Source organism: Syngnathus scovelli, chromosome 22 (assembly GCF_024217435.2).
Source record: "Syngnathus scovelli strain Florida chromosome 22, RoL_Ssco_1.2, whole genome shotgun sequence".
Taxonomy (NCBI): Eukaryota; Metazoa; Chordata; class Actinopteri; order Syngnathiformes; family Syngnathidae; genus Syngnathus; species Syngnathus scovelli.
In genome coordinates, this window is record NC_090868.1 from 3,269,362 (window position 1) to 3,293,745 (window position 24,384).

At 44.0% G+C, this 24,384-nt stretch overlaps 2 protein-coding genes and 1 long non-coding RNA gene across 3 annotated transcripts; 1 reads left to right on the top strand and 2 right to left on the bottom strand.

The window, feature by feature from the left end:
• Nucleotides 1-3,552: 3,552 nt before the first annotated feature.
• On the bottom strand, nt 3,553-5,000 carry LOC125992233 (uncharacterized). Its single transcript, XR_007489563.2, has 2 exons — nt 4,037-5,000; nt 3,553-3,708 (listed from the first exon to the last, which is right to left on the bottom strand). It is a non-coding gene; the product is annotated as an uncharacterized lncRNA (long non-coding RNA).
• A 132-nt stretch (nt 5,001-5,132) lies between these two features.
• Nucleotides 5,133-8,823, top strand: elk3 (ETS transcription factor ELK3). Its single transcript, XM_049761053.2, has 5 exons — nt 5,133-5,301; nt 6,685-6,902; nt 6,981-7,523; nt 8,107-8,226; nt 8,297-8,823. Exons 2-5 carry the CDS (start codon nt 6,696-6,698, stop codon nt 8,387-8,389), a joined length of 963 nt encoding a protein of 320 aa, XP_049617010.1. The 5' UTR covers nt 5,133-5,301; nt 6,685-6,695; the 3' UTR covers nt 8,390-8,823.
• Nucleotides 8,824-8,981: 158 nt separating this feature from the next.
• cdk17 (cyclin dependent kinase 17) lies at nt 8,982-24,358 on the bottom strand. The gene is made up of 17 exons (XM_049761035.2): nt 24,017-24,358; nt 17,975-18,119; nt 17,015-17,179; nt 14,702-14,835; nt 13,683-13,808; nt 13,148-13,204; nt 12,963-13,077; nt 12,791-12,885; nt 12,651-12,713; nt 12,447-12,570; nt 12,231-12,351; nt 12,064-12,161; nt 11,891-11,996; nt 11,532-11,574; nt 11,349-11,439; nt 11,197-11,274; nt 8,982-11,117 (listed from the first exon to the last, which is right to left on the bottom strand). The coding sequence occupies exons 2-17, from the start codon at nt 18,099-18,101 to the stop codon at nt 11,077-11,079; spliced, it is 1,584 nt and encodes a 527-aa protein (XP_049616992.1). The 5' UTR covers nt 18,102-18,119; nt 24,017-24,358; the 3' UTR covers nt 8,982-11,076.
• Nucleotides 24,359-24,384: the final 26 nt, after the last annotated feature.

Below are 24,384 nucleotides of genomic sequence, written 5' to 3' on the forward strand. Positions count from 1 at the left end.
TCCATGGAAATAAAAATACAGATCTCTTCACATTTCATCACTCAAACACTTGGGTACACCTGTGATGTGTCCATGCGTGTTGTGGAGAAGGGAGATTTCACTGTAATTTTCCCTAATGATGGCCTGTCATGAGCTGCACCTCACAACGGTAGTGTACCTAATGAAGTGTCCCTAGGTGACGTCACAAATGTGGCAGCCAATCAGGAGGTGAGGCACTTTTCAATTTCAGTTAAGCTTTGGCCATGACTTTTCCATAATGAAGTGGCCTGTGATTAGGTACACATGTAAATGGGGGTGTACCTAATGGAGTGTCCGAGTGACGTCATAGCTCAACCAGCCAATCAGGAGGTGGGGGTGAGGGTGGGTGGGGCACTTGTCACTTTCAGTTAACCTTTGACCCTGATTATTCCCTAATGAAGTGGCCTGTTATTAGGTGTACCTAATGGAGTGTCCAAGTGACGTCACAGATCAACCAGCCAATCAGCAGGTGGGGGTGAGGGCGGGTGGGGCACTTTTCACTTACGGTTAACCTTTGACCCTGATTATTCCCTAATGAAGTGGCCTGTTATTAGGTGTACCTAATGAAGTGTCCAAGTGACGTCACAGATGAACCAGCCAATCAGCAGGTGGGGGTGAGGGCGGGTGTGGCACTTTTCACTTAAACCAGGGGTGTGGACCTCCAGTCCTCGAGGGGCCGCGTTCCAACATGTTTTCCAAGTGACCCTCGTTAAGCGCACCTGCGGGAAAACTTTTAGCTTCTTTCACGTTCAAAAGGAGCTAAAAGTTTTCACGCACCTGCACTTAACGAGGGAATGTTTTTTTTTTTGTTTTTTTTTTTTTTTTTTAGGCCGACTGTGTTTTGTTCTTGTACAAGATGAACATACAGTATAAGTGCAGCTGGAAACCACAAATAAATACATGCTGTCCTGATTGATGATAGGACTTGGATTAAAGTTTTTTCATGAACATAATTTAACCAGGGGTGTCGAACTCCAGTCCTCGGGGGCCGCGTTCCAACATGTTTTCCAAGTGACCCTCGTTAAGCGCACCTGCGGGAAAACTTTTAGCTTCTTTCACGTTCAAAAGGAGCTAAAAGTTTTCACGCACCTGCACTTAACGAGGTAATGTTTTTTTTTTGTTTTTTTTTTTTTTTAGGGTGAGTGTGTTTTGTTCTTGTACAAGATGAACATACAGTATAAGTGCAGCTGGAAACCACAAATAAATACATGCTGTCCTGATTGATGATAGGACTTGGATTAAAGTTTTTTCATGAACATAATTTAACCAGGGGTGTCGAACTCCAGTCCTCGGGGGCCGCGTTCCAACATGTTTTCCAAGTGACCCTCGTTAAGCGCACCTGCGGGAAAACTTTTAGCTTCTTTCACGTTCAAAAGGAGCTAAAAGTTTTCACGCACCTGCACTTAACGAGGTAATGTTTTTTTTTTTTTTTGTTTTTTTTTTAGGGTGACTGTGTTTTGTTCTTGTACAAGATGAACATACAGTATAAGTGCAGCTGGAAACCACAAATAAATACATGCTGTCCTGATTGATGATAGGACTTGGATTAAAGTTTTTTCATGAACATAATTTAACCAGGGGTGTCGAACTCCAGTCCTCGGGGGCCGCGTTCCAACATGTTTTCCAAGTGACCCTCGTTAAGCGCACCTGCGGGAAAACTTTTAGCTTCTTTCACGTTCAAAAGGAGCTAAAAGTTTTCACGCACCTGCACTTAACGAGGTAATGTTTTTTTTTTGTTTGTTTTTTTTTTAGGGTGACTGTGTTTTGTTCTTGTACAAGATGAACATACAGTATAAGTGCAGCTGGAAACCACAAATAAATACATGCTGTCCTGATTGATGATAGGACTTGGATTAAAGTTTTTTCATGAACATAATTTAACCAGGGGTGTCGAACTCCAGTCCTCGGGGGCCGCGTTCCAACATGTTTTCCAAGTGACCCTCGTTAAGCGCACCTGCGTGAAAACTTTTAGCTTCTTTCACGTTCAAAAGGAGCTAAAAGTTTTCACGCACCTGCACTTAACGAGGGAATGTTTTTCTTTTTTTTTTTTTTTATGCTGACTGTGTTTTGTTCTTGTTCAAGTTGAACATACAGTATAATATAAGTGGAGCTGGAAACCACATATAAATACACGCTGTCCTGATTGATGATAAGACTTGGATTAAAGTTTTTTCATGAACATATTTGAGCAAATTTGCCAGGGGTGTCAAACTCCAGTCCTCGGGGCCGCGTTCCAATATGTTTTCCAAGTGACCCTCGTTAAGCGCACCTGCGTGAAAACTTTTAGCTTCTTTCACGTTCTGAAAGAGCTAAAAGTTTTCACGCAGGTGCACTTAACGAGGTAATGTTTTTTTTTGTTTTTTTTTTAGGGTGACTGTGTTTTGTTCTTGTTCAAGATGAACATACAGTATAAGTGCAGCTGGAAACCACAAATAAATACATATTGTCCTGATTGATGATAAGACTTGGATTAAATTTTTTTCATGGACATATTTTAACAAATTTGCCAGGGGTGTCGAACTCCAGTCCTCGGGGGCCGCGTTCCAATATATTTTCCAAGTGACCCTCGTTAAGCGCACCTGCGTGAAAACTTTTAGCTTCTTTCATGGTCTGAAGGAGCTAAAAGTTTTCACGCAGGTGCACTTAACGAGGTAATGTTTATGTTTTTTTTAGGGTAACTGTGTTTTGTTCTTGTACAAGTTGAACATAAAGTATAATATAAGTGCAGCTGGAAACCACAAATAAATACACGCTGTCTTGATTGATAAGACTTGGAGAAAAGTGTTTTCATGAACATATTTGAGCAAATTTCCCAGGGGTGTCGGACTCCAGTCCTCAGGGGCCGCGTTCCAATATGTTTTCCAAGTTACCCTCGTTAAACACACCTGTGTGAAAAGTTGAGGGCATTTTTACGTGCTGCAGGAGCCCAACTTTTCACGCAGGTGCACTTAACGAGGGAGTCATGGAAAACATGTTGGAATGCAGCCCTGAGGACTGGAGTTTGACACCTGTGACCTTTGACCCTGATATTTCCCTAATAAAGTGGCCTGTTATTAGGTACACTTGAAAATGGTGGTGTACCTAATGGAGTGTCCGTGTGACGTCACAGATCAAACAGCCAATCAGAAAGTGGGGGTGAGGGCGGGTGGGGCACTTTTCACTTTTATTTAAGCTTTGACCATGATTATTCCCTAATGAAGTGGCCTGAAAGTGGTGGTGTACCTAATGGAGTGTCCGGAAGTGACGTCACAGATCAACCAGCCAATCAGGAGGTGGGGTGAGAGCTGGTGGGTGGGACACTTTTGTCGTTTCTTTTGACTAGCAAGTTATAAAGGCAACATAGAAACACAGAACACACCTACTTCAAAACACATTTCACAAACACTGATTTATTTTCCATCGGTAACATCTATGATTGTAACATTTTAGTTTCAGTAGAAACAGAAAAATAAAGACATTTTCTTTATTACAAATGAAATGTGAATTCATCATCCGATTCCACAGTCCTTCCAGAAGTGGCAATTGCCACACAAAGTGTTTAAAAAGGCACATCTTTCGTGTTTGAATTCGAGAAACTATTATAGACATCGTATGAAATTGTGTGAGGATTCAGTCGATTGCTGGGTTAGCATTTCCACAACGATGAGCAGGACTGGTAATCGCAGTTTAGTCTCTGGTCCCCTCATCGCCCTTAAAAGAAACAAATCGTGCAGTCAGGCAAAAGAACAACAACAAAGAGCAATAAGTGGCAAACTATACAAACACCAAACAGGTTCAATGGAACGTTTTGGCAACTTTTATAATCTTTATAGTCGTAAATTTGAATAAAATCAGCTTTCAGTTTACGCATTTTAGAAAGCAATGACTTGTAGTAGTCTAAAATAAAATGTAACCTCGTGAAAATGTATTGAATTAGTACATGGATGAAGCGTTTTGTAGCAAAACACGTCCATGTTTCGCCACTTCCGTAAACGCCCACTGATTATAAAGGCCACAAACGTTTCCAGTGTTCCCTTACCATATTAGGGAACTATAAAATACATGATCAGGAAAAACACAACGTCAAAGACGACGAAAATCCAAAAGTCGAACCAGTAGGAGTGTTTTGGCAAAGACAAGGTGGATTCTTTGGACTTCGCAAGGTCTTCATCTTGCTGCCGAAGTGGTGACAGTCCCATGTTCGCCTGGTGGAAGATGTTGCATTCAAACGACAGTGAAAAGTCGAAATCGAGACACAAAAGACGGTGGGGGTGGACGCACGATTCGCGATCCTAATTTCGACAAGAAAATAATTTACACTCACGTCCATAGATGCACGAGTGAAGATGTAAACATCTTATATAAAGAGAAATCAAATATACGCAAGTATGTGTGCGCAATATGAAAACCATTATCCCATTTCCGAGGTATTATGAACGCGACTCACGCCAAAACCGGAAGTCAACCTTCAGTTGAAGTGTTTATCAGAACCAGCAGAGGGCGCAAACAACTCGAACCAAACTGGTAGAAATGGACCTACGACTGCAATTATTAATCGTTATTAGTAAATCACTGTGTTATAACTACTTGTTTCCGTGATAGCGCCAAAGTCGATTCACTAGGACGAAATTTAACTTGACTTAAACTATTGTTCTGCACTAGTAATAGTGTTGAGTCCAACTCGTAGTCATGTAGATCGTGCAGATGTCAACAAGTGCAATTTTGCCAGAATGTTAGCCTTTGCCTGTAGCCACAAGAGGGCGACAAAGTCCAAGTTGAAGGAGAAAAAAAAAATTCAAAGTCGACAATAAATGCATACTGTAAAATTGATGAGCTAATTAAACTCCTTTGAATGAAATATGTTTTTTTTAAAGTCTGGGTAATTTGTTTTGATTACAAACAAGACCAGTTACAGTGTGAATCAACTAGTGTTTTTCAGGAAGGCGAACTGTGTGTGTTCGTTGTGCGCGTGTAACAGGAACCCATCCCGGTGAGCAGGAAGCAAAAAGCATGACGTCAGTTCGCTGAGTGGCGTCCTGTTCGTGCGTGCCTTTCGCATGAGTGTGTGCGTGCGTGCGCGTCTTTACACAGATGGGAATAATGCGCCACAGGAAGTGCGCCCGATGTCCGTCTGCGCGTCCCGACTTCCTGCTCTGTGGTAAGCAAAGCGCAGAGCAGAGCCGCGGATCCGCTTTCGCGCACAGCGGTATGGAGCCACAACACAAGACGACTGGCAGTCCGCTTTAGACTTTACGCGCATCTGGACGGGCCGAAAGAAGAGGATCAACCGTGCCGTAAACGAGGGTAGGCGCGGGTTATTCCTAATTCTATTGAGTCAACACACAAAAAAAATACTTTAAAAGTTGTTTTAAGCAAGGTCGAATATGGGGTCGCACGTTAAAAATGACATTAAACGTCCGTTAAAATTGCGCAACACTATTTTTTTCTCAGTCCTAGACATAGTCATAAGTAAATATTTAATATTTTACATGTAGCAAAGGAGAAAAAAAAGTGAGCAATGCATAACTGCTTTTAAAAGTCCCTTTCAGATTGTTTTTTTCCGGACCTTACAGACTAATCAAATGGGTCGCAACAACAAAAACACTTGTATTCAGTACACCTCTAAAACGGCATTGACTCAACAGGAAAAATGAGGCTTTGTGTGTAGGAGGATCTTAATTCTGCATCACATGAGGCCAAGTAAACTTCCTGTGACTCAAAAGCTTGTCGGAGCTTTTGGCATTCAACTGGTGAAAAAGGTTTTATTCCGACAGGACTAAATCAGAAAGCTCATTTTGACATGAATCGATATAGTACTGTATTGTATGCATGTGTGTGTGTGTTTGTTTTCTGGTGACAGGAAGTCCGGCCTTCCTCCGAGGCATGGCTTTAAATCCGGGAAAAACGCCCCTGAATGACCGGAAGTGTTCGTTTTAGGCCCTCACAGAAAGTCGCAGTTCCTCCCTCGCTTAAATCAGAACGCAAACAGGAAAAAGCGCAAACGGACATTAATTATGATTTATGGCGGCAATACTAAACCACTCGTCGGACTGAGACCGCTTTCGGTTGCTAAGGGTGTTTCCGTTTCTATTGTTAAAAAGTCGAGGCTGCAAATTGGATCTACCGGTAGTTGTAAATGCGTAATTAAGGCTTGTCTTAACTAATTGCGGTCGTAGTCAAGGCAAGTTCAGAAAGCCGGGAGGCGAGTAAACACAAAGACTGGCAGGTAAACGAGCCAGTTAAGCAAGGCTTTATCACCAGGGAGGCAAATACGCACACCATTAATAATAATAACAGGACGTGAACATTTATTGTTGCATTTTACTTTTTATGACCGTAAAAACGCTACTACCAGCAACTGGACGACTTTACTCGACTGTACTAATATTGATTGTAATGTGTTTCACAATCTTTATTGAGCCACGAGGAAGAGAGCACGGCCAAAAAAAAAAATTATATTAAAATTAAATGTACTGAAACAATGACATCACAACACTGCTGTGTGAATGGCAACAGGTTAATTGAATTTTACGCCATCTAGTGGAAAATAATTTAATTGTATTTCCAGTCACTATACGTCACTGGCTTAGATAGCTGAAGAGTAGTAATAGTTGTTGTAAATAAAATACATTTCCAAAGTCCATCAGCTGTGCGTCAGTGTATCAAATGATGTTGTGGTGTTACCAGTGGTTGCCGTCATGGAGAGCTCCAGCACACTGTGGCAGTTCCTCCTGCAGCTGCTGCTCGACCAAAGCCACAAACATCTCATCTGCTGGACGTCAGACGACGGCGAGTTCAAGCTGCTCAAGTCGGAGGAGGTGGCCAAGTTGTGGGGCCTGCGAAAGAACAAGAACAACATGAACTACGACAAGTTGAGCCGGGCCCTGCGCTACTACTACGACAAAGTGGGCTTTTTTTATTGGGTGGCGGGGGGTGTCATGTGTGTTGAGTCACCCGCTAACTCAAACTTGCTCCTTTTGCAGAATATCATCAAGAAAGTGATTGGCCAGAAGTTTGTGTACAAGTTTGTTTTATTCCCCGACATTCTGAAGATGGACCCGGCTGCCGTGGAGGCCGGCCGGAGGACTGAAGACTGCAGAGGCGTGGAGGTTGAGGACGAAGATGGGAAACACTGCTACCTTCATGCCAGTCACACCCTAGAACGGCCCCGTTACATCAAAACAGAGTCCAGATACAATCGCCATGACGACAGCTCCACAGTCATCCGGTTCGTCACCAACCGCGGCCATTCCTCCTTCCCTTCAGTGACTGAAAACTCCCCAGCTCGATCTTCCTCATCACAGAGTCCCGTCCATGCAGTGACTGATGATTGCGAACAGGGCGATGTACCTTTAAACCTGTCATCGGGTCAGAGGGAGCGAGAGCGCTCCAAATTCAACAAACCCAAAGACCTGGAAATTTCATCCCCGTCCCTGCTCGTGACAGGAAATGATCTCGTCTCCATCGCCTTGAAAAGTCCAGCCCTTCCCTCTGGGTCATTGACTCCAGCTTTCCTCACGGCACAGGTACAAAATGGTGTGGAACACATTTTTCAATGCAGGGAGAAGCATGCGCTAGTAGGAAACTCGCAGTCGGGGAGGAAATGGGAGAAGGGAGGGGGGGTTATAAGTGATGCCATATGTTCCAGAACGTTCACTGGCAACCAAGACTCACTTACACTGTGAGGGCATGACGTCACAGTGTAGCACGAGCCGCCATATTCCGTTTGGGTTATTAGCGATTTACTAGAGAGCTTATTTTTCGACAAAACGACGCCAAAGGTTGCAGTTAACTACTCGTTCGGAAAATAAACATCTAAAGAATATGAGAAAAGAAATACCAAAACGAGTAGAGTGGTCGGAAAACAGTATTTATCGAAGACACGTTCACGTCTTACCAAACTTGGCGGGCTTCCTTCTTACTTCCTGCTTCTTCTTCTTCGGATGTTATCGTGGGGCGCAAAATCAGTAAAGTGCCATTCAATTACGCCCTCTGCTGGTCTTACAAAGTACTACAAGCAATTGCAGGGAGATTAATGACGATACCTGATGCCAAAGTCAACACGACCTTTTCATCTTGACACTTTTTTCTGTGCTTTTGTCTTTGTAGACGCCGTCGGGTCTACTGCTCACCCCCAATCCGCTGCTGTCCAACATCCACTTGTGGTCCAACTTAAGTCCAGTGGGACCTTTAAGCCCAGGCCATTTGCAGAGCCACGCCACCTTCCAGGTAACGTGCACACCACTTTGATTTGGATCAACAAAGATGTTTATCCATCTGCTATTTTCTCCCCACGCAGTTCCCTACCTTGTTGAACGGAGCCATTCCATTGCCTTGGCACAATGTGGACATTTCTTCTTCTTTGCTGATGTCCTCCCACAAGTCCTGTTAACGGAGACCTGCGCTTATAAGTCTTTTTTAGAAAAAAAAAAACACTGAAACTTTCATTTTATATTTTTGTATGGGGTGGGGGGGAGACAATCAAATGGATTTTGTATATCACAGTTTGAGGAAAGTGCAAAGGTCAGCATTTTTTCGAACATAGTGAGAAAAAACATGATTTTTGGGAGCTGCAACTGGATTTATGAACCAGTCAAGTGACAATGACACACCGCAGTTGAACTGGCTTTAAGTTTTTTTTTATCCACTTTTTTTAAAACAATGAACATGCTTATTTTCGGGATACTGAAAAAAAATTGATCACGTGATGATAATCAATTTTTTGATCTGTTTTATATCTAACGCCTTATATCTGTTGTGCCTTCTATGATTCACTTTGTGAGTTATAATTTAGAAATGCTTATTAAACGATTATTTTATAGGGAATCAAGTGTTTGTCTTGACATGAGCATACAGATGAAATTATTCATTATTTAATTTCTGATGACCCCTAGTGGTCAATAAGAACACTTTTTAAGGCCTTTTAATTGAGTCAGCTGTCAAATGATTAGGAACAACGTAACCAAGAGAGAACAAACTCAGACTTGTTATATGAAACAGATTCAATTTACTTTGCGATGGTTATGAGAAATAAATAATTCCAGTAGAAAGAGTCGCATACACACCAACTGTTCACAGGCAGCTAGCTCAGTGTGCTTTCACAAACACAGCAGGCCTTGCATGCAGCAGGCAGACACCGTTGTTGTACACACACACGCACACACACACTCACATGAAAGTCAGGACATTCGCACATTTTTTGAAAAGTGGTACAACGATAAATAAAGCGGCGGTAGAAATCTCCTGTCATGCGCGTTACTGCGATTCATTTCAAAATATACGGACACCATCGAAGTTAATAATAGTATTTCACTTTTCTTTTGTGAATACATGTTCATGGTGACGACCATTAATTTTTTTTTCTGCTTCCGCAAAGTGAACAAAACACTTACACATCTTTTGTCTCATGGCTAGAAGACAACATCAGCTTTACAACGTATTGGTAGAAAAAATAGGTTCACTTTGCCATGTCGAACGATCGGTCATATATTTTGCATCTACTTGTGAAAGACGAATACAGTGTGCTTACGGGATTAGGACACCATTAGCTGCAAACAACAAGTCGTAGTAGTCGTTACTGCACATTTCGTGGACTGGGATCAGAATGGAGAACATTTACAGACACTCCATACATTCCCTGGGGTCATTGTAGCTTTTACACTCTGCTACGGGGAGTGTACCACTTCTAGACAAAATATCTGCTGCATGATCTAGCGCGGGAAAGCAAAGCACACTTCGGAGTCTGTGGCGAGAACCGAGGAGGTCTTCAGTAAACGCACGGCGACTAGGAATGAGACTTCCACTAACTACAATATCGGGGCGTGGAGAAGCCCCGCTGCTCCACGACCCCCCCACCCCTCCTGCGACTGTAGGTTGACGCGAGATGTCAAAGGTCACAGACGTAGAGAACTTAATACTGTTGGGTACACTCGGCCAACGCCTGCTAATATGTCTTTAAAATAAAAGTGCAGGTTCAACACAAAGTTACTGCAGTGAAAGTTAAAGAGGGAATAAAAAAAATTCTGAAACCACCCGCACTGCTTTCTTCCGAGAAGTATTTGGGCCACACTGAAAAGAAAATACAAGTTGTAATTTTGTTTCAAGTCGCACTATGCAAGAAGAAAGTTGCATTATTTTGATGAGAATAAAGAAGTTGTCTTTCAAGTAGAGTCAGAGAACATTATGAGGAACTATGATAGAATGTTGCAGGGAGTGTTATGAAGAAAAGCGTTAGCACTGTTGTAAGGAAGTCACAATGTTTTCAGAAAATAAAAAAGTTGCTGTTGTAAGAGAATGAAGCCATTAATATAGAAAAAAAGTCAACATTATGAGGAATGCTAAAATTTTGCAAGAACAGAAAAAGTTGGACCATTAGAATTATAAAGTCAGCGTATTTTGCAAAAAATCTATTTTTACAAAAATAGCCTTCATAATAAATGTGTGAGAATTTTCACATTTATTATTTTTTTCTTCAAGTTATTGTTATAATAACATAATATTGTGACTTGACTAATTTTTTTCCGTTTCAGTGTGGCTCCAAATTTTGATCCCAAATGTTTAAATTTGATCTGACTCAACTAAAAAAAAAAAAAGTTTTTCTACATTTTGGTGTCCTCCCACCGAGAGCCAAATTAAGACTTTGAAATGAGTCATTTCCGACAATAAAATCCAAAAATCGAAACGCGTTAATATAAAAACAAACGAAGCGAGTGGTCTCCAAAAACTTGAATCACAGCTTGAACGCCATCCGTGGAATTTTGAAACAAAATTAATCGGGAGCCGAGGCCCAAAAAAAAAAAAAAAAACAGCACGGAGGCTCAACTTCACACACAAACGTAGACACACAAATAAGGTTTGTGTTAAATACATACAGTAGAACTTTAGCAGCAAACAGCCCCCCCCACCGTCCGGAAATAAATAAACACACCAATTGAACGGTCAAGCTAACTCAAGAGGCGTGTGTGCATGTGGATGCGTGTGTGTTGGGTAAACCAGGAAGGGAGGGGCCGTGGGGAGGGGGGGTCACTGTGTCATGCTGGTCGGGTGAGAGGGCGACGATGAAGGTGTCCATCCGCAAGTCTAGAAGAGCATGCTCTGCCTCCGGTTGATCTTGCCGTTGCCTGGAGGAAACGAGGGGAGGGTTGGGATCAACTTTGAGAGACATTTCCTCCGATGGGTCGGCGAAGCAAATAGAGTCACCTGACTCCGGGTACGAGGAGTTCCTGTAGCCCGGGTCTCTTTGCAGCTGCACCTCCTTCAATGTGAAGATGGACACACCTGAAATATTTCATTTTGCGTTTCAAAACAAGCAAGTTGTGACTGGACTTTGACATTAATGAGTGTGTGCTCACTCTCATGCAACGTGTGAACTCTCATCCCAAGATGCCTGAAGTAGGAATGTTTCATCGCATCCTCAGCCGAGATCCTCTTCTTGGATTCGTACTGCCAAGCAGACAAACATCGTTTTTAATGCCATTAAAAGTATGATGATTCATTTTGGAATTGATGATCGCGGGTGAGAAGTTATGGCTCACTCTGAGGAAAGCCAGCAAAAGCTCGATCCCTTCGCCGTCGAGCCTGAAAGGAAGAAAAGAAAAACGACAAGGACAACAGGTTAATGGCTGTCTGCAGCAAAGGCTGATGGGAACGCGCAGAGGAAGGAAGTGGACGGCCGCCTTCACAATGTTCCACAGGATTTCCTCTCTTGCTCCACACACACAGACACACACACACACACACACGTGCCCACAGAAAGGCCATTATTACTCAAGGTCTGTGTTGGCACGCGGTACTGCCACATGTTAAAAACAGAACGTCCGACTTTAACAACATCATGTGGGAGGACTTTAAAGCCGACAATATTTTCGGTTGATAGAAAGACACAATGGCGTACCTGGGGGCGTGGTTGATGAAGGGTTGAGGTTTGTATTTGGGGAAGTTGTAAGATTTGAACTCTTCGACGGAGGAGATTCCCGGCCAGTTTTCCTCCGTGGGCGTGCCTGCAACGGAGACGGTCAGCACTGGCGAGCGCGTTCGACTTGAACCTGGAGGCTCGTCTGGACTCACCGAGTAACCTGAAGATGAGGTGGAGCTCGTCCTCCACCGTGGAGCCGGGGAAAAGCGGCCGACCGGCGGCCATCTCGTAAAATATACAGCCCACGCCCCTGTGAGCCAAAAATAGTCGCTGAGATTCGGATGGCGAGGCAAAAACGGAGAAAGCCATTTTCTTTTACCACATGTCGATCTGCGTCGAATACTCGGAGGAGCCCAGCAGAACGTCGGGAGGTCGGTACCAAAGAGTCACCACTTCATTCGAGTACGTTTTAGTCGGGACCGACTTTGCCCTCGCCAAACCTGCCGTGGCCAAAACCATGAAAAGGGGGGGGGGGGAAAAATTGAAAATTATCCGAGTATCGCTTCCACATCTAAAATCTTGGCACCACTCTCACCAAAATCAGCCAGCTTGAGCTCTCCCTTCTCGTTGATGAGGAGGTTCTGAGGCTTCAGATCCCTGTGGAGAACTTTCCTCTTGTGACAATACGACAGCCCGCGCAAAATCTGGAACAAGAAGACCTGCGGCCAAAGACGTTCCGTGCCGTTAGGAAATAATCATCTGAGCTCGGAAAAGAGCAAAATGGAAACTGTCTCCTGACCTTCACGTTGTGCATGCTCATTATGTTTCCGCAGTCATCCATGTACTGCTTCAGATCTTTATCCTGCACAAGACATGGTATATTAGATATTTTTTTTCTTCTTTTTTTAAATTCACAGCAAAAAAGCCGAGTTTGCTTACCAGGTACTCAAACACCAGCGTGAGGCTCTTGTCGGTGTGAACGATGTCGTGCAGTGTCACAATGTTGGCGTGTTTTAGGTCCTTCAGTAACGACACTACGCAAAGGGAAAAAAAAATCATTGCCGTGAAACCAAAATTGCAGGAATGTGTTTTCTCTGAAAAATGTACTAACCTTCTCTGATGGCTGTACATGGCGCCCCCTCCTCGTGCTCCAGGCGGATCTCCTTCAGGGCCACCAGGTTGTCGGTGAGCTTGCTGCGTCCTTTGAAAACGGTGGCGTAGGTTCCCTGCAAAGTAGATGCAGTTGACTTCAGGAGTTCAATCGCCGCTCCGATTTGAATTTGCAGCTTTTCTCACCTCTCCCAGTTTGTCCAGCTTAATATAGGTCTCCAATTTCCCAAAGCCAATCTCGGACTAGCAAAAGAGCACAGAGATAATTACGATGGGTCAGGCAAACATATTTTTGTTGAATGACTTCAAAAAATGCTGATAAAATAATCTGACGTATTGATATTTTTTATTTTGCTGAATTGAAATTATGTGATATATTTTTTACACTTAATTTTTTGATTGACTGACTTTATTTCACAATTGTTCAATTTATTTTCCATAAATGATCAAAGTGAAATAAACAAACCTAGCAAAAACATTTGAAACAAATTTTTGATTTATAGAAAATATATATTTTTTAAATTATCTGACAACCATCAGCATCACCCCCATTCAAAAACAATGCGACTGCAAGCGATCGTGTCTCAAAATTTTACATCTCGGGCTCCCGCTGAGTCGGTTGTCATGGCAACTGGCACAGGCTGCTCCCAGTGCCTTGAGCACTGCGGGGCTATAAAAGTGGCACATGCGTGCACGCGCACACACACATGCAGATACGCACCAGCGACGCGCGGCGCGAGCGGCGGCTGAGCGGCTGGTCGAACGACGGACTGGTGAGCTGCAGCTTCTCCAAGTAGCCGTCGGGAATTCGGATGTCGGCCGGCAGCGACAAGCGCTTGTTGAGGTCCTTTAAAGCAGATGTAAATAAATATATTTTGACATTTAATTCTCTCTCGTCCATTACATGCAATTACGACACAGAGAGAACAGAATGTTACGGGCAAGACAAAAGCAGTCCACCCACGCTCTCCTGGAGACAGGCGGCAAAAATAACTCGCTCTCATCTCTATCTCTTCCTCCCATGCCAGCGAGACAAAACAGATTAGGTCCATCACATGGATGTGGACAGGCATGATTTGTGTGTTCTGAGAGCAAAACAAGTCTGATCTTGATCAAATGTGGACTCGTGTGGAGTGAGGTGTGTAAAAATAGAAAAATCGCATAGGTTGTCAAATTTGGCCTTGATGCTAGAATTATATCATCGCGGCTTTGATCAAGGTGCTGTCTGAATTATTTTTTTGATTCCTCAACAAGATGCTAATCGTATTATGTAATTGTGCTTCTTGTTTGGACACAAAAAAGGCTGTTCAAAAAGGATTATATAAAGACGCAGCAACAAAGAGGCTATTATTTCACCCTAAAATAACAGCTAAGGGGTTATTTTGATAAGTGGGCTCCTCGTTTGCAACCTCATGAGGAAGGGCCGAAATGCATTACATAAAAAAGTCACAAATAGTACGTCTTCGGTACATTGAGTCGATATTAAAGTCATCTTCAAATTCACATCAGGGCAACTTTTTTTTTTCCCCCCAGCATCTTTTTTTTTTTTATCCAGCAGGGGGCAGAAATCATCTGAGCTCACCATCACACTTCAACATTTTCAGGAATGGGCAATATTTTGACATTATCACGCATCCTGTAATATTTGTGGCATTTATTTTCCGCCGGAATTAGTTCAATATAAATTCAAAAACAATAAGTGCATAGGCAGAGATGTGGTGAAGGTGACCACATATTTACCTCCATGGAGATTCTCCGGTGGACTCGGTTCCTCAGGCAGACTCCCGTTGGGGACTGGACCTCGTCCGACGACGTCCCCGACGCTTGGTCGCTCTCTCCGTCGGAGCCCATCTTAAGATTCTCGTGCACAATGTCTAAACCAGAACACACACGATATAAATGTGTTAAGCATTAATTAAGTGGATGTCGCGGCAGACAAAGTGGCAGTGATTTATTCTTTGCTCATAAAATGGGAATCCCTCGACAACCACAATGCACCCGGGCTGACTGCCAAGCAGTGATTTTTGTGCACTGGTTCCAATAAAGGAAGGCGAGATTTCGAGTTGCCCTGCTCAACGACCCCCGACAACAAACAGCCCACGTTCATGATGCCGACAGAGTAGCATTAGCTTCAAGTTAGCTTCATCTCTCAAAAATAAGTCCAAACCTAAGAGTTTAAACACCACCTGAGCGTTTAAACCAATTCGTTATACAAGCTCATTATTTTTGATACAATGCTCTCCTCTCAGGCTTTTGTAAATCCCGAGGCCCGAGTATAAATAAACACTTTAGCGCATCTTCCAGGGCCGTAAAACGACCACGGCTTGCCAAGCACAGCGTGAGCGATGATGCCCAAACCTAACCCTCCAAAGCTCCCGACTCAACACACACACACACACATGCAGTGAGTGAAGGCCTGCAGTTTGTTATCCGCGATCAAGAGGGGATTTCTTTCAAATGTATTCATTCCTCTAATAAATATTACAGAAACAGAATTAGAGAAGGATTAATCCAGGAAACGACTGAAGTCATTTCTGTTCGTACTTTGAGCCCTGAAGCTGTTAAAGTGACTTTGCAGATATAAGAATAAATGCCGACTTGGAGCAGCTCGAATACTGCGATGGTTTGCTTGAAACGTTTGTTCGCCAGGTGATATTACTCAATCTGAAAGTGTCACCGAGCACGAGGAAAGGAAGCGGGCCGGACGCGCGGCCGAATGGGACGATGCCCTCGGCTGTGCAAAACACATTCGAGTTTGGCTAAAATTAGCACACGCATTAAACTGTGGGTGTAGCGACTTCCAAATTACAGCGTGGTGAGATTTCCTGGGGAAAAAAAAAAAAGTGAAAAAGAAGTCACAAACGTCAACAAACAACCGGCGATGCTAATTAAAAGGCTCTTCCAACACTCAAACGAAAAAGGCGAAGAGAGATGAAGCAAATGCACGAGAGAATTCCAGAAATTCACAAAGGGTGAGCAAGAAAACCTGATGACAAATTTAAACCTTCTATTTCACTTCTGTCTCTCACTTTGTTACATCCTCAAATATATCCTCTCCTTTCACTTTCAGCCTCCTCCCACTTTCGCATCCTCATTTGCATGTCTCCATCATAGCTCCCTCAGTCGGAATATCGCCGGCGACCTACTCGGCCACATTTACCCTTCAATATTGCGTTCGTATGACCATAGTAGCGCTTTGTCCTACAAAAGTGGCCCGTTTTTGGCATCCGCATTCCTCCATCTGGGCCGGGGTCCAGAGCGAGGCCCAGTAGGCCTATCAAGCGTACACAAACATAATAGCATCAAGCCGCTTGGTTGCACATTTTTAAAGAGTGATGTTTATCATACCACCGATAGCAAATCCTGTGTGATTCTAAACGGGCGTGAATGACTTCTTGCACGGATCGGTGGAGAGAGACAGGTTTTTGTTTTTTTTGGTCAGGAACGAGAAATTAGAAAAATAGAATAGAAAATTGCCCAAAATTCCATTTAATTTGAAAGTAATTTTCTATTAGGATGAATATATTTTTTCAATTATCTGTTAATTTTTTTTGTGAAATTATATGTATCCAAAGTACTTGTATGGGTGATTGGTATCATCTCGTGGACGAGTGAACATCCCTAGTCAAAACAGAACCTAGCGATCGAGCTTGGTGATCCTTGGTGATTATATAATTTTTTTTAGACGGAGTAAACAAAATCTGGCCCAGTCTGTTCTTCAATCTGGCTCAACTGAGCATTTATATAACCAAGAGTCCTGTAATCTAGTATGTTGACATATTTCTTCTCAATTTGACACTGTGATAATTTCCTCTGATGAAAGTGTGACTGATAGTTTCCGGGTTGCCCCTGCGAAGCGAGATGGCGAGTCATCGCCATGAGTCACCTCGCCCGTCTCGGGGATTTGACAAGATGCTACACATCGGTTGTGAATCAATCCACAGGAAATATCGTCATCTTTGGTCGCACGTGTGAAAAGAGCAAAGGTGGGAGGTGGGAAGGACGGACGGCGATCTCCCATCTGTGAAGAGAATCGGCGTTTGCGTGGCTCACCTAAGCGACTGCCGTTGCGCGGGATGGACATGAACGAGCCCAAGGTGCCGCCGATGACGCTGTGCGGCCGGCGCAGCGGCGGCTTTTTGAAGGAGCCCGTGTACTGGTGCAGGAAGGAGTGCATGCTGTGGGAGGTGGGCGGGCGGCCGTTCCTCATGAAGGGCTCTGAAAGACAACAAGGACGCTAGAAGCTTGGCCTTCAAGTGGAGCAGAGTTCATTACCGACACACGACCGGATTACCCCAGCGGCGTATTTACCGAAGACTTAACCCGGGTCATTATTTTGGCAAGCTCCCGCCGATCATACGGTTGAACACCAGGTTACGTCATCTCAGGAACCGAAACATCCCAAGGTATATTATTTTGAAGCTGATCTCCAGGTGTAGATGCTCAACAGACGGTAAACCAAGTCTTAACTTCGCTAAGCTGACAGAGTCCCGGCTGACCTTCTCGCCGAGAGAGCTGAGTGTGTGTTTATGCAAATGCCCCCGCGCGTGTGTGTGTGTGTGTGAGACATTACTCCCGTTACATAACATCGCTGAACCGCTTCATCCCCATCGCGACCGACTGTTTTCATTCACTCCGCATCGTCGTCAGTGTTTAATAATTTAAAGACCCCGTGAGAGCAGGCAAGTTGCTAAAAGCACTTTTATAAAATGTCCGCAGATGGCCATGTACACTGTGTGGAGAGAATTAATTACCGTTCAAGGCATTTGCAAGGTAATAGATTGAAGGGGTTTTAACTAAAGTGTGTTTTTATTGGAGCCGTGGTTAAAAAAAAAAAAAAAAAAAAAAAGCTTGTATTTATCGTCTGGCGAAGTAGGTGTACATGGAAGTCAAGTGAGTCATTGGACTAAAATGATAAATTAGCATTATTAAGTTGATTATGAGATGAAGTATAAAAAAAAAAAAGTATATTGTTGAAAAAATAAAAAGTGACTTGAGTACACAGTTACAAACCGTTGTCCTTGGTGCCGCCGTCCTCGATGGTCATCTGCTCGGCCAGCTCGGAGAGCGACTCGTCGATGGTCTGACTCGAGCGGAGCGTTAACGACAGACGCTTCTTAATCCGCTTCATCTTCTCCATGGCGGGGCGGTGAGCGGCCTGCGACACACACACACACACACGCGGTCAGCATTCATTCCCGAGTGTCGCACCAAAAGCCAAATTTCACCAGCGTCGGCGTTTGGGATTGCAGACAATCCCCGCTCGGCTCCGAGCAGCCCCATGAATGAAGGCTCCTTTTAATCCAATATTAATCCGCTCGACAAACGCGTGAGCGGCACATGCATAAAGCATGAACGAGGCATGAATAAAAGATGAATGTCGCAGAATTGAATGAGGCTGTTTTCACTTTTAAACCGGGAGGGGGTAGACTAATTGGAGGCGGAGAAGAGCCTGACGTCAAGCCTGTCGATCCGGACGAGTGTAGGAAACACCTTGCTCAATCGCCCTCCAGCTGCTCCTTGCTCATTGTGCTGCCGTGTCAACGCCCCGTCAAGCGAGTCGGCGAAAAAAAAAAAAAGAGGGGATGGGGGGAGGAAACAGACGCAGAAATGTCCCGCCTGCCCGTCTTGGCTGACCCTCAACGACAATCAAGCCGACCTTCCTTCCTCCTTCCCGCGAACAGCTCCCACTCATGACACATCCCCCGGGGAGGTGTGTCATTCGTGTCGCCGCACGGCGCGAGCGATTAATCATCGCGGGGGTTCGCACAGTCGCCCATCCGTCCAATTATGGACCACCTTGGCACATTCGGCGAAAGGCCTCAATATAGCGATTGGAGTCGATCCAATTTTAAAAGCCCACCGGGCTATGGAAGGGGAGAATAAAGTTTGCATTTATGCTCCGTAGCAACTGTAACTAGGTTGAGCCCTTTATTTGTTTTTTTGTTTGGTATTTTTAAAGTTACTTCTTTTTTCTGGTTTGAGTCAAATCAAGATACGAGTCTACCCAAGGAAAGACTCACAAATTTGTTTACTTTGGCTAAAAATTAATATGCTGTCAAAAATTAAATCTGGTTGGACAGGGTGTCTTATTTTATTTTTTTTAAGTAATGCATTCAGTTCACGCTTTTTCAACCGAGATACATTTGCATCAAAACAACAAACATTTCAATATTTAAATAAGCAAGTTCGCTCACCCCCCATGACGGCACATTTAAAAAATTGAGAGCATTTGCCGCACGCTCGTGTGATGAGCCTACTTTTGGAAGAGGAAGTGTGTCATGGCAACCCTGGTGGCTCTGCCATCATGCAGATCTGATGACCCTCACGCACACACATTTATCTACACGGTTGAATGTAACGGGGATGAAAATGATGTTTTTAAAAAAACAACCGAATCGTCACACGTACAAACGGCACACAGGCAGATAAGTAGTCTTTGTCCCCCATACAGAGGAGTGTAACAAAGCCGGGTTTTATCTCTGCCGCAAAACAAAGACGAGTGACGTCTGTGTGTGTGTGTGTGTGTGTGTGTGTGTGTGTTGCAGCTTGTGCCTGCAATGGCACTGTATGTGAGGGAATGTAAAATCTGGCATGAAAATCTGTCTACTTCTGCAAAAAAAAAAAAAAAAATACTGAGCCCCTCTTTCATCATCGGCAAATCCTGAAATTTTGACCCACATTCTCAGAGAAAAAAAAAAAAAAAAAAAAACTCCCCGATCTACCACCCCCCCCCCCTCCCCTTCCTGGAGCATCCTGGGTAGTCAATGCAGGAGAACACTTCACAAGGGAAGTCATCAAACCTGAAAGACTAATTACTGCACTCGTAATAATTACACCCCCCGTCTCCTGCTTCCCTCCACCTCCTTTCGAAGGATATCAGGGAGGAGATGAATGTGTCTTGAAAGTCAGTAGGAGAGTGTGAAAAGGAATCGGTGGAAGAGGGAGGGACCACGAGAAGGAAAGGAGACATAATGGCGGGCGGGAATGGAGAGAATCCAGCCCTCCTGAAGCAAGACTGGACTTTAAGAAGCTTGCGAGAAAATAATGGGCAAGAGCTCCACTTTAGTCGTTACCATGTAATTTTGTGTGAAGCAGCCCGTAATTTAACGTTCTGAAGCGCCAAAGTAGTTTCAATCAATGGAGCGGAGATAAGCGAGCATTGGACCTATTGTGGAACGCTGAGAAGAAATTAATGCATTAGCGACCGATGAGACATTCCAAGAAGCATAATAGAAGCTGGAGGAGAAAGAAAACCATCAGACAAGTACATCCGGCCTTTCTGACAGATAAAAACAAGCAAGTGAAGGCCGCATGCTTGGATGGGAGACGGAGAAGCTCTTTGGAATGAGTCAGCCAAAGTAAACCTGAACCGACATTAATGAATAAATTGCCCTTGGAACCTCAAACAACTCTTATAGATTTTCCTCTGTACCATCCAAAATAAATTATAATAATAAAAAAATAGAAAGCAAGAACAAATCAATAAACTCCGAAAGTAAACGGATTTATTCTAATTAATCATCAGAATGTAAAACACTGCAAAGACTTGTGTGAAGCAACCCAATGTTGTCACCTCGAAATTTATTTCACTTTGTGGTCAGTCAACAGGCTTTTTTTTTTTTTCTTTCGTGGCCATCAGAAACGTTTCAAAGGCTTCCAGTGCAGTCACAAGCATGTGTTTGTGTAGCCATGAGGACGCATACAAACAGCGTCGCCACTGCTGCCTGCCGCGGTGGGTGCTCTCAGCTCAAAGACCCTTTTGTTTGCTCCAGAGAAGCCCAAAAAAAAAAAAAAGGGAGCTTCAGCATGACTGACCCACGGGGGCTTCGCTGGGTTCTTGTGAGCAAGAAGCACAAAAGGCTGTAATGTTAATATTAACGGGATTCCATAATTCTAAAGAAAAGGGATCAATAAAAATAAAGGCAGGAACTCGTACTGTGTGTTCCTCGTGTGATGCTCGAGCAATTTCTGACAAAGCAGATGCTCTGAATAGGAGGAACGGTGACGACAGAAGGAATGACGATGGACAAGTGGAAGGGGTGAGTTGAAGGCGACGTGTTATTTATAGATTTGGAAGCCTTGCAAAGTCTGACGGCCGCATCCAAATGTCAACACAGCACGCCGCGAGACGTTATCGCCCTGCACAAAAGCGATTCTCAAATCGGACCGCGATACAGCTTTGGCCGCACGTGTGTTTTTGTGTGTGGCGTTTGAGGTCATGACAAAGGCAGGACACGCTAATCTTCAATTACAAAGGATGATCCTTCCAATCGGTGTATCGGGACGGTGAGGTCATCAAACACGGCGATGGAGGTCAAGCCCTCACACGACGCTATCTCCAGACACTCGAAAGCGGGCGATCAACCATTACACGCCACTGTAGAGTACCTAAAAATAGCTTCTTTTTTTTTTACCCCATTGTGGCTTTCTTTTTTTTTTTTATCTGCAGTGAACAAACGATGCGGAGCGCTGAGGTGACGCATTAACATTGATGGCCTGTGTCTTTTCACATGCTCCCGCGTGATGTGCACTCGTTTCGCCATTAGGCAGTGGACTGGAAGACGATTGCAGGCTGGTAAAAGCCTTGCTTCCCAGTCTGGTATTGACATAGTGCTCAATGCTTTGCAACAAGGGGGGGGGGCGGGATGGGGGGGGCGGCTATACTGATTTAGTTTACATACAATCTTGGTTTTATATATTGGTTATCACTGATTGCTTATGGCAGAGCAAGGTTGAAAAAAAATTCATAGAAAAATGCCCCAGCATATTTAAGGGGTGGCAGTGCCCCCACGGCCCCCCCCTAGGCCTGCCAGTGCACATGCTTTACGGGATTCCATGATGTAACCTGCCACTCACAAATATCTCCACTAACCCTCGAGGGCCTGAGGAACAGGTGGTGGATACTCAAGGCGCCGTGTTGGGTGATTCGCTCCCATGAGCAATTCCCCCGTCATTGGGCTAAGCCAGGTTCTCGTGAAGACCTTGGTGTCTTGTAACTCGAGCAAAAAAATCTTTCTTGAACTCCTAAACACCTTATTTTAATTGTACCTCCACCCCGTATGGAAGTCTGCAGTCAAACACCTGCCCTGCTTTCATGTGCAAATGGCCGCTTTCCTTCCATCTGACGTTATTTCATCATGAATGAGCGACGGCTTGTTTATGCGCTGATGTGATTATCAGCCCGTGTGTCCCTCTCTCCGTTTCGCCGGCGCACACATCTGGAACGAGCGCCATGACAATGCGGACAATGTGACTTGCGGCACAAAGTCGAACACACGTACGAGAGCGAACGTCCCTTTCTGACATCCGACCACGCTCATGCGGGCTGACAAGCGCACGCACTCTATCATTACTCTGTGTCACATCAGTCTGATGCGGTACGGCCAGGATTGTCGCACCCGCACACACACACAACACACAAACAGGAAGACCGATAAAAAGATCGCACAGCACTCCGCATTCCTTACATAGTTTACATCATTTTTCTGGGGTGATTCATGCAACACCCCACACCAATCGCAATCATTCTCAAGATGGAGAAAAGCAACAAGACGAAAAGGAATTATTTTTAACGTTATGTAAACGAGGGGGGGGGGGGGGGGGGGACGAGGGGGTAGAAAGAGAGAGCCGGAGCCGTTGTCAATGGCAACAGTGTTTTAGAGGCTGATCATAAAGCAAGCACAGTCTGCGCCGCAGCAAAGCATTGTGGGCAATTTGGAGGCCTTACGTAACATATGAACAATTTGAAGTAATTATTAGCATGAAGTCTTAACAATGATCGGTTTCAATTTCTAAGGATAATAAGTGTATTTTGGCTTCCTCGCACATTCCAAGAGCGCCCATATTGGTTTCACGGAAGATTCTAGCTTATGCAGAGGTGTCAATGTGAGCTTGAGTTTAATATTTTGGTATGGCTCTTAAGAGGATGGCTCTCAAAGAACAGGTAAGGTAGCATTCAATCAAACTCTTATGTGAAGGAATGAATCTATCTTGGTTATAATGGCGTGACAAGACAGCAAAACAAACATTACAGGACGTTTGAAGTTTGTTTCAAAGCTCTGATAAAAAATAAATAAAAATAAACACTGACTTGTCAACAACTGAAACTCGGTGCCGTCTTTTCGACAAATATTTCTAGTCCCAGCAAAAGACAAAACACGATTATGTACCCTGCTTCGGGTACATTGAGGTGAAACTTCTGCAGAATATTTCCGACCCTAAAAGCGTAATCGTGAGAAAAGATTCTTTGTCAACTGCCAGTTCCATACGAGACATTGCGTGTGTGAGCTATAATGCAGATCAATGCAAGCACTCCCACATGACCTAACAATGGTAGTGGGACGTCATGGTAATGACTTTGTCCTCTGGGGGTGTGTTACCCTCAATAACCAACATCAGCCCTACATGTGGATGTGGGTCAGAACACACACTGGCTTAGACGTCAAATTAAGAGGTGAAGGACTGTGAAAGCAAATTGGCCTCAAACAGGACTAGTGAGAGACATGCATCTGTCAGATTCGAAAATTAAATGGGAGCAGGTGCACCTCACGTAACACACAAGAACATCATAGGTATGCACATTAAAAAAAAAAAAAGATAGAGGTTGAAACATTGCTTTATAATTCACGTGCAGTAACAAAGCTTAAGGATTGGAAATACGACTCAAATTTGTGTTATGCTATTTTATGTTTGTACGGCGACCTTGCGTGCCTTATAAATAATGTTTTTTATTATTATTAATACCACACCTACGTTTTTACATTTTGTGACAGACGCAGAACCTGAAGGCATCCATAATACACACTTTATGTCAACAAAGTTAAATATTTGCACAGCGCACAGCGAGTTCTGGAGGCAAAACGAAAAGCATTTGTCAAATGTCAAAACAAGCGCACTCAATGTGGCATCTCAGTTTGCGCTTGTGCTGACGTTTTAGTAACCACAAACCACTCTGCTGCTTTCGTCTTTGCAGCCGAATTTACCGAAAGGTTATGAACTCTATAATTAGATAGAACGGATAAATTCCGAAAGTGTTTCTTGAAAGAATTTTACCTGAAAACGGTGAATTCCGTGGTTTTAAGCGGACCCTCCGGAGCTGCCAGGCCCGGATGCCCTCCTCCGCTGTATCCGCCCACAAAAGTAGACCGAAAAACACAGCTCTCGCTCGGTTCCGGTTCCAGGCGTTCTTGTAAAGAAATGGAATAATGTCCTCAGAAACTAAAAAGGGCAATGGGGACAAAGGACGACAGACGGAACCCCTTAAAACGCTGTTTTTGTGGCGGCGTGAGCCGATTAAAGAGTCGGGAGAGGCAGCTACAGTTCCACAAGCGACTGAGGGGACGGGAGGGGTGCAATCAAGCTAGCTGCCATCAAGCTGTACTAGATAGCAAAGCAGCTTCCTGTTTGAGTAAAAAATAAAA